The following is a 10,449-nucleotide window of genomic DNA, read 5'->3' on the forward strand; positions in this document are numbered from 1 at the left end:
ATATTTAAGTTATATAGTTTAAAATGTTCTGATTCTTGAAAGTAAATTGTACAAAACAATTCATCCGAATTGTAATTAGGATGGTTCTGATCAATTTTGAATTGTTTGAATCCATGTTTTGAAAACTAAAATTAATTTGAACTTTGTTTGAATGGAACGATTATTGGACCAAATTGTTCCATCCAAACAAACATCCATTGTTTTTGTAATTTGAGGGGCCTGAAATTTGATTTTGCCTTATGACCTAATGCTTGGACCGACTTATCTACAATCTAAATCAAGAGAAGAAAAAAAAAACCACACTTTAAGTGTATTTGGTTGGGGTGCTTTGATACCAAAGCAGTTGTCTTTTTTTATGAGCTTGGAGCTCTCCTGAACTTTCATTTTTGTACCAATGTGGGATGGGAAAACCTTCTTTCATATGGAAAAATCAACAATCTTTACATTGGATAAATGAAAAAAAAAACTTAAACGAAAAAGGAACATTTTCTTCAACCAATAGTCATAGAATTATCATACTCCACCATGAAATATTGTCGTCATTTAGAATAGACCATTCTAAATTTCACATTCGCACATGTTGAAAGTTTACGGTGCAACTTCTTTGACATATATGGAAGTTCATAAGCCATCAACATCGACTTTCAGCACACATCTTGCAATTATGTCAATCCAATGCTTATGTATAAATCTGTGAACCTGATAACAAAAACACATCTCTTTCTACGGTAATGAACATACTATGAGGATTTCATAACTCAAAAGAAGCCATCATCGTCAATAACAATGGAGACATTGTTAGCTATTTTAGAGCCTTTTCACCGAATCTATTCCATGTGGACAATTTCTCTAGACATGCTTAGACTGTCCATAATTCCAACATACCATATTCTTCTATGAGTTTTTCTTCTTCTCATTCCTACACATCAAAATCGTTCATTCTGATGCAAAATGTTTTTTTTTCCCTCTAGTCCTTTGTCCCGGTACAATAGTTTTCCAGTAACCTTTGGATACTTCAAGGTCTATTTCTCATACATCATAATAAGCTTCATATGATCATTGGATTATGACAAAGATAATATAAGCGTCAATAATTTTTCGTTATCTTCAACCTTCACATGATAGCTTCTAGTTCCGACATGATATTATTACGAACACTTATATCACATTTCATATTGCATCTTGTTTGTTTTTTAGGTAGAACACGAAATTGCAATGTTTTATCTCATTGACATTGAACTTAGTAGAGTCTGGGTACAAAACATGTCAAACTGTTCTACTTACAATCTTATAGTCTTATACACGTGAAACATTCTATATGTTATATTCTTAGGTCATGTCTTATGCTATGTAATAAAGAAGGGTCTTCTTAAAATCATTCTATCCATCATAGGAATGACAAATTTTGACTCATTTACTCATATGTTACGACTCAAATAAGGAAAATAAAATTCTTGAGCTTAATAGAGAACAAGTTGAACGACACCTAAAATCTATTTGAATAATTAAAACCGTTTTATCCCCAAAAATAATGGTTACTATAGTGAAAATGTTGTTTTATGTAATCATAATAGATTAAACAACTAGCTCATTTTTGTAACTATAAGGTCAGACGGAGCGTCGTCGAAGGGGGTGTGGGAGCCTTCCCACATATTGGAACACCGCACTGTCCCTGCGGGAAAAATAGGTGCAGGAAGGGATTGGGGATAGAGACCTCACATTCTCTCTCCTGTTTTGATTGCTTAGACATTTCTTTTTTATTTTAATTTTTTCAGTTTTTTAATATTTATTAAATTATATACCTATTAAAAATTATAATATATATATATATATATATATATATATATATATATATATATATATATATATATTAAAATTCATGATTTGTAATTCCCTACAAAATGAATAATAATATTTGTATGAAATATTTTTTTTAAATAAAAAAAATAGTGAAAGATCCTTCCCATACACACCCTGAGTTTTGGTGAGGGAAAAAAAAGTAAGGAAAAAACTAACGTGGCAGACGAAAAGAGAAAGATCATTCCCGCACACACCTTCGAGTCTAACTCATACAAGGGATGAAAAGCTAGATTAGTTCAACCTATAATCTCCCTATACTAATAAAAGAGTAGCTATTTTGCCATGTGTCACCATATTAGATCTCTTAATTAATGTGTTGTCACTTGTCAACTTATTAGCTTTCCATTTAAAATTTATTAGACCTCCTCATTAATGTGATGCTATTTGTCAATAAATTTATTCTCTATTTTAAATTTTAAATTTTATATTATTCTTTTCATTAATTCACAAATAAAAAATGTCTAATATATAATAAAAATTAATTTTACATATTTTTTTGAATTAACGATTCTAATTTTACATAACTAATAAAAATATCTCTTAATTAATAATTTATTTAAAATAAGTGATTAATAATTTTGATTTTTTACTATAAAAGTCTAATTAATTTTATAACTTTGGTTCTCACGGGTTATAAACTAGTTATGTATTATAAGGATAATCACAAAAATAACCACGTAAGTTAAAGAGATATAGGAAATATGACCCATCTTTTCATTTTTTGCGAAAATGACAACCTATTTCCGTTTGGCTGGTTCGAATTTCAATAATATATAATATGTTCTTGTTATCGTTTGCGTAATAAACACTCTTCAAAAACTCTCTATCCCTAAAATTTAAAATGTCTAGTATCATCAAATTTTTCAATAAAATGACACATTTGATGCTCATGTATCGTATCTAGTTACTTTTGTAATATTTAGCTTAACTTTTTGTTTTGATTTTATTAAAAAAATCAATATACATTTTTGAAATTTCATATTTGTTCATCGGTTTCAGAAATGTATTTTGAAATTTTGGAATAGGTTTTTTCTACGTCGGAAGTCCAAAATCCAAAATCCAAAATATTATTTTTTTTCGGAAAATTGAACTTTTTTATTACAAAAAGTCAGTCCAAAATAAAATGTTGGTCATTTTGGTAAAACCAAAAGAATATATGTTATTTCCTAATACTGCCAAATTTCGGATGGACATTTTTGTTATTTTTAATTGCCCAAATTTTTTATTACAACTGCAATAACATAATTACAATAAATTTATTGGAAGCACTTTTATTACATTTTGATAAGAACATAACATGAACTAAAAAGCATGTTCGCGATAGAATACATTAGACTGTAATAAGTTACATCTCCATGTAGTGATCGATCACTGTGTGCTTCGCTTGCGAGCAATCTCCCGAGCCATTTCTCTTAATTCCTCTGGTGATTGTGGCCTTGGTCCCTCTGGAGGGTACACAACATATTGCCTCTTCAAAAGAAATACAAACGAAACATTTCAAAAATTTAACCAAAATGTTATAATCAAAACCATCTACATTTGGATACTTTTTTTTTTAAGTGTGAAAAATGAAAATCAGTAGTTGCCATTTTTTTCTTTTAAGGATATGTTAGGTAAAGGGTTAATGACATATTGGGTAACCAACTATCCAAAGTGCTTTAAAAAATACCATTGTACTAAAAAAATTCTAAGAAGGTAACCAAAATTTTTAGTACAATTGTATTTTTAAAACACTTTAAATAGTTTGTTACCCAATTATGTTATTAACCGTAGACTTTTGGAAGTAAAATGCTATAATAAAAAGAAATAGAAGTAAACTTCTTGTATTTAAAACCAAAAGAGAAGCAAAAACACACATGCATTTAACAAGAAATTTCTTGCATTTTACCCTAAAGAAAAATAAATAATATCAGGTATATTCCTATGTTTCCTATTGAGAGTAACTAATGTTTTGAACTTTAAACTATTCATGGGTATTCATTATTATTGTCATAAAACACAAAAAACAAAAAATTTTACATCTATTCATTTTGATCCTATTTTCTCTTTTTCATCAATGTGTCGAACACAAACAAAGATGATTTATGTCACTATGGGGTATGCATTCACAAGCTCTTTTGAATTTATTTTTTTGTTTCTGTTTAGCCAACTTTTTTAATTTTACTTTAATATCTAACCATTACAGTTACATGTATTAAGGAATTGGTGGGTGAGCTACATTCTGAAAGGAAATTTGATAACAAGCATATGCTATTTACACATATGATTATCACATTACAATATAACAAATATCAGGTTTACAAGATTTCATTATTTATGTTAACTGATGTAATGGATTTTATGATTATTTGCTTTATAACATGGTTTCAATTAAATGTACATTATCTATGTAAAATCTTACTCAAACAACCCAAAACCACTGGAAGTTGGTATATAAAGCTAGACAGGAGATATTTGGACTGAAACTGATATTGCTTTATCTATTTATTTTCCTATTCGAGTGTCTGTATCCCAATTTTGAGTGAAGACATTTGTAATCAGGGACAATACTTTTAGGAATCAGTGGCTGCATATTTTTATCCTATTATTGTTATATTTAAGGTGGATGTCGAGTTCTTTAGAGGTAGCTAAGAATTATCTTGTAGAGAACTTTGTACTTTTTTGAAGAGTCCATTTCTCTCGAAAAAATGAGATTATTATCTTAATATTATCATTGTTTGATTATCAGTTCAAGAATGTAGTTCAAGAATTTATCAGGGTCTACCACAAACAATAGCAACATACTTTTGTTGATTTATTTATTATAGCATCATAGTTTAATTGATGTCATTTGTTTTTCTTTAGGGTTAAACGCAAGAAGTTTCATGTTTTTTGTTTCTAGTTCAATGAAAGAAATTCTTTGTTTCGCTTTAGGGTTTAAATGCAAGAAATTTATTTATTATAGCATTATGCTTTGATTCATAGTCATAGAAGTTTCTTGTTTCTCTTTAGGGTTAAATGAAAGAATATAGAAAAATCCTTCCATTGATTTATTTATTATAACATCATATACTTCTATTTTGTTATTACAACTGTGTACTTCGAAAAAACTAGAGCTAATGATATCATTGGGTAACCAACTATCTACAATGTTTTAAAAATAACGTTGTACTAAAAAATGTTGTAAGAAGGTAAACAACTTTTATTTTTGTTTATAAAACACCATTTCTACGTGACTTAAAAACCAGAACTTTTTATCATTAACATGTTATAGCATTCCTTTTTTCCCAGTTAACCCATTCACTTCCTTCATTTGATCTGTTGATTTAAAAGTTGTCATTTTTCTTTGAAGTGTGTATCAGAATGAACTTTTCTTTTTCAGTCTGCAACTGTTTCAAGTTAGAGCCCTAATTGACTTCTGTTTGGGTTTGTTGCATCTACCTTCTATCGATTCTAGAAAGCTGAACGCTTACAATCGCCTATAACTACACAATCAAGTGATCAACAACTACAAGTCTATAAAGAACACCTATGTTAACTCCACTAGACAAGTCTTTGACTTCATACTTGTTAACTTCAACATTGATATGAACTTTGAACATTCAGCTAAAATTACCAAGTAGATCAAAGATATGTAGCAAATACAACGATTGAATACTTTGTAAAGCTAAAATTGATGAAATTTTCATGAGATACTTACAGCGCCCATGAATTTGTGAAGATTCTTAGTGTTGTTGGCGAAGAAATACATAAGACCAATCGGAACTGTAACGTAAACGGCGAACTTTGCAATCTCCAATACACCTTTAGACGTCCCCAACGATGTCATTGTAAAGGGTTCAGGCAACTGAAATCAAATCCGATTTGAAATAGTGGTTCTTTTAAGCTCAACGAAAACCCTAACTAGGCGTTCGCGTGTGTGTGTGTGGATTAGGATTTTGCAACGGGGCACCGGCTCACTCAAGGTATACTTGTTTGGTCCGACCGGGGACCGGTCCGATTTAATGAATTAGACCTCTAATAATCGGATTGGAACACTTCGATCCGGTTTTTCTCCTTCCCTTAAAAAAAGTTTACTTGTCTGGTCCCTTAAAAAAAACAAAAGACAAATCAACCAAATTTTATCTTTAGTGTAAATTATAGGTATGTGGTCCCTAGTTATTTTTTTTTTAACCTCAACCATCTTTATAGTTTGAATTTGTTGTGTGTTGGTCCCTTACCACTTAAAATGACATATTTACACTTACCTATTATTTTAATTTTTTTATTTATTATTTACTTATAAAAGAAATTGATTAATAGATGTAGGTCCACCTACACTTTCATATCTCTCCCAGAAATGCACCCTTTTTCCCCAATTTCTTCATTGTCACCGACTCTTCTCCATCTCCATATCTGACCTCCGGACGTCACCAACACTTCCAACGCCACTGGTACTCGCAACTATATCTCTCCTATTAACCCCATACACACCAACCCCTTATCCATTTCATCCCTCGTCAGATTCAATCATCACCGCGTATGTCACCAGAGTAAATTACCAACACCTCTGTAACTGGAAAAAAAAGCACCCCACCAACCAGAAATCAAACAAAGAAGAGAAATCGAAAATCAAACTTAGAAATACATCCCAACCAAAAAGGAAATCCATAAATCGAACTTATAAATCAAATATGTTCAAACCCGTAAATCAATAGATATTTTGCCAGCTTTTTATAGCAGAAATCAATTCTACTTTCGACAGAGACGAGATGAGAGTAAAAGAGGTTGATAGACTTGTGAAGGTTGGGCAAGAATAGGGATTGGGTTTTGTTCGTCGGATAAAGCCAAAGAGACAGTGATTTATGTTGATCAGTGTTCCAATAGGGTAGGGCTTGGGTCTGCCTTCTTTCCTTCATCTTTAATCATCCATGGGGTAACATAAGCAAGAGTTGGGAAAGAGAAGGGGTGAGATGGGAAACAGAGTGAAAGAAATATTTGTCATTGAACCCTAATTGCTGACTCATGGTATTGATTAGAGAGATGCTAAATGTAGCGACTAAGGATAAAGAATAATAGAGGTGATGTTTGTGTGTTCTTCAGGTAAGGCTTGCCTTCTCCAATGACTTTGTAGTTCAATATGACGATGATGTGTGTGGTAAGGTGAGGTAAGTGGTGCGACATGAGATTCTAGAATGAGAAATTAAGTGGGAAGCCATAAAGGGGTGGGGTGGGCCCATTTTCACTATCTTTATGTAACACCCGGATTCCCAGGTATTATTTTTATTCTTTTATTTTTGGGTGATGTGAGGAGACTCGGCAAGTTGGAGTCTAAACTCGCCGAGTAGGATCGCGGTTTTGCACGCGGGTTCGCGTCTGGACTCGGCGAGTCCACGCTGTTTAATGAAACCCTAATTTCCAGGGTTTGAGACCTATTTAAAGGGGCTTATGGCTGTCATTTGCGACCACCAACCCCAGAGAGAAACCTTAAAGAGATCTTGAGCGTTTTGGGAGAGAGAGGAGTCCATTGTTAACCTTTGAAGCATTGTTTGGCAAGGCAAAGGAGGTTCTAGCTAAGAGGAGGCAAGGGAGGTGGACATCCTTCGAATTTAGAGCTCAGAGCATCACTTTGGAGGTAATATTTGGGCTCCCTTTCTGTTGTTATGATGAACATGGGGGTTTAGGGTTTCTTGACCCCTTTGTTGGTTAGATTTGATGTCCATTTCGTCCCTATTTGTGATGAGGCTTGAAATGGGATCCATAGAGGTCCAGAGAAGCTTTATTCCTTAAGCTTTATGAGGATTCATGGGAGTTTTGACCAAGGGTTATGAGATATGGGACTAAAACATCATATAGGAGCAAATATATGTTGTTTGAGCATCAAGGTTTGGACTTTACGTGATTATCATGCTTGGGGAGGCCAGATCTATGATTGTATGGAACAGATCTGACCTCAGAAGTGGGTTTGAGTTTATGCATGACATGAACTCACCGAGTCTGAAGAACAGACTCGGCGAGTAGTATGAAGTTTGCCCGTAACCACTTAGTGAGTGGTCTTGTCGAGTTGAGGGAATGACTCAGTGAGTCAGGGTGAGTCGAGGGAACTGAGTCAAGCCGGAACTCGCCGAGTTGTTCTTGAGACTCGGTGAGTTGAGTCGTGGTGGCCCCGCGATTCATGCCAAGTGGAACTCGTCGAGTCAGGGCGGTACTCGGCGTGTCAAGAGAGGATCCAAGAGAGTCAGTGGACACGTATAGACTCGCCGAGTTGCCCTAGTGCACTCGCCGAGTCCGGTCAAAGTTGACCGTTGACCTTGTTGACTTTCAGGGTTGAGTGCAGTTGTATTTATGAGTGTATTACTTTGTGTGATTAGGCGGAGGCTAAATCACATTTATTCCGAGACAGATATTCACCGAGACATCGAGGTGAGTCTTCTCACTATACTTACCTAGAGTGGTATATTGTGTAGACCAGAGGGTCTTATGTGTTATGTATGAGATTATGTGCTATGTGTTATGTGTATGTTGTATGTTGTTATAGACTGGACCGAGGGGTCCAACGATACAGACCGGGCCGGAGGGCCCAACGAGCGATGACCGGACTAGAGGGTCCAACGAGCTACGGGACTGGAGGGTCCCGCTGAGACATATCGACCGGAGGGTCGTATTATAGCCCTGAGTGGCGTATGTGTTGTATGCGGTATATTTGGGGAACTCACTAAGCATTTATGCTTACAGTTGTTGTGTGATGTGTTTCAGGTACCAGTGATGAGCGCGGGAAGACACCGGCATGATCCGTACACACTTGAGGAGTTTATGTTTTGGATTCTGGGGAGATGTCTTTGTGATAAATACATTTGAAACAATATGTTGATGTTATTTTGTGAAAAATGATTGTTTTGAAAATGAAAATTTTGTTTTGAAAATTTACGTTGTTACACTTTATTATAAAAAATAACATAAAAGAAAATCAAAAGCAAAAATAAAATAAAAAAAAGTTATAATTGTCTCTCTACATCGATCAAGGACCAAACACGCAATAAAAACAAACAACATGGATGGTCCGAATAAATAACATCTGTTAGGGACCAAACACGCATATTACCCAAACCATAACGACAAAATCGGGTAATTTAATGTATTCATTATTTATTAAATTTAAGAAATATAATAGTTTTAAAAGTAATCAGGAATTTTGCAAAAAAAGGTGGGGGGTAGAAATTGTTAACTATGATGTGAAATTGTAAAATGAATTTCGTAACATCCCAAAATTTGTAATAAATTTTGAACTTTTTAAAACAAACGTAAGTATAATCAAAATCATGACATTTATTAAAGAAAAATTTCAAAACCAACCCCCAAGATCAAAGTAATTCCAAAAATATAAATTCTAAAATCAAAAGAAAACATAATCCAAAGTGCCATGAAAAGTCTATCGATTTGACCCAAGTTAATGTGTACTGTCACACCTTACAATCCTGAGTACCTGTTGATCAGGAAACATAATTTTTAAGGGAAAATGGGTAAGCACAAAGCTTACTAAGTTGTGACATCCCCCGATTTTCTAACCAATTAAAACTTTTTATTTACTCTTTACTTGATTGAGATACGAAAATACCCAGTTAATTAAAACCTATTGAGTTAACAAAAGTTATTTTGTTATATTAAATTCTGAGGATGTCATCGTTCATATCGAAACATACATAACAACGTAAATATATATATAAAAGGTCATGAATACTATAACATACACATCTTTTATTTCACTCGACATCCTAACTAAGCTTCAACAGCCTTACATCCACTACCTGTGATGCACATAAAATGAGTGGGTCGGGTTTGGAAAACCTGGTGAGATACATAGGGGTTTCAAGCCCATAATAATTTAATGATAATAAATCATAATATCATTCATGAAAAACAATCATTAATAGATAATATAGGTATATAAAATCTGAGATAAATATCCTTAAAGACATTATACCCAGCCCAACTAATTCTCACGAATCCTAAGTCAATAACTATCTGGAGGAATCACCCTACCTAATAAACCATTTGAGTATTTGGTTGACTACACAGCTAGGGGAATCCATGGCAAGTGTAAGTAATATAAAGGCAACCAATGTTAAGAGTTATTGATAAATATTTTATCTATGTCTGTGGGTTATAAGTCCACATTAGCAACGTACTTCACTAGACCGCCTAGAATAGTCAAGTTTTGTCATCTACTCTAGTTGATGAGCCATACATACTTGCTAGCTGTCTGATTTAGACCCACCATTTATGGTCATCCAAAAAACAGGAGGACTACTACACTCCGCTCTGATCTCACACTCTACCCCAGAATGAAACCTAAATAATGTCCAACTTATTGGGAACTAAACACCTTATAGAAGTCTTATTATAACTAATTTAGACTTTTACTAAAGGAAAACGGATGTGTGTGAAACGAACTAGTTTTAATCCTACTAACTTAAACACAAAGACAAACACACGAAAGGCAGTGTACCTATCGATTAGCAATTTAGTTCAAGTAAGTAGGGTATCGAACATAAGGAACGGTAAACAATTAAAATAAATGCTAATATTATCTAAATAAAACAATTAATAGAAAGGTGGTTTTCTCTAGTTTTG

At 33.4% G+C, this 10,449-nt stretch overlaps 1 protein-coding gene across 1 annotated transcript; it reads right to left on the reverse strand.

The window, feature by feature from the left end:
* Positions 1–3,053: 3,053 nt before the first annotated feature.
* LOC111897166 (uncharacterized) lies at positions 3,054–5,791 on the reverse strand. Its single transcript, XM_023893123.3, has 2 exons — positions 5,540–5,791; positions 3,054–3,330 (listed from the first exon to the last, which is right to left on the reverse strand). Exons 1-2 carry the CDS (start codon positions 5,666–5,668, stop codon positions 3,229–3,231), a joined length of 231 nt encoding a protein of 76 aa, XP_023748891.1. The 5' UTR covers positions 5,669–5,791; the 3' UTR covers positions 3,054–3,228.
* Positions 5,792–10,449: the final 4,658 nt, after the last annotated feature.

This window comes from Lactuca sativa, chromosome 3 (genome assembly GCF_002870075.4).
Source record: "Lactuca sativa cultivar Salinas chromosome 3, Lsat_Salinas_v11, whole genome shotgun sequence".
In the NCBI taxonomy this organism is placed as follows: domain Eukaryota; kingdom Viridiplantae; phylum Streptophyta; class Magnoliopsida; order Asterales; family Asteraceae; genus Lactuca; species Lactuca sativa.

Excerpts from the sequence above, each read along its gene's own strand:
- LOC111897166 (XM_023893123.3), bottom strand. The coding sequence starts at position 5,668 with ATGACATCGTTGGGGACGTCTAAAGGTGTATTGGAGATTGCAAAGTTC. Across the intron at positions 3,331-5,539 it reads TTCACAAATTCATGGGCGCT|AGGCAATATGTTGTGTACCC; the intron begins GTAAGTATCTCA and ends TTTCTTTTGAAG.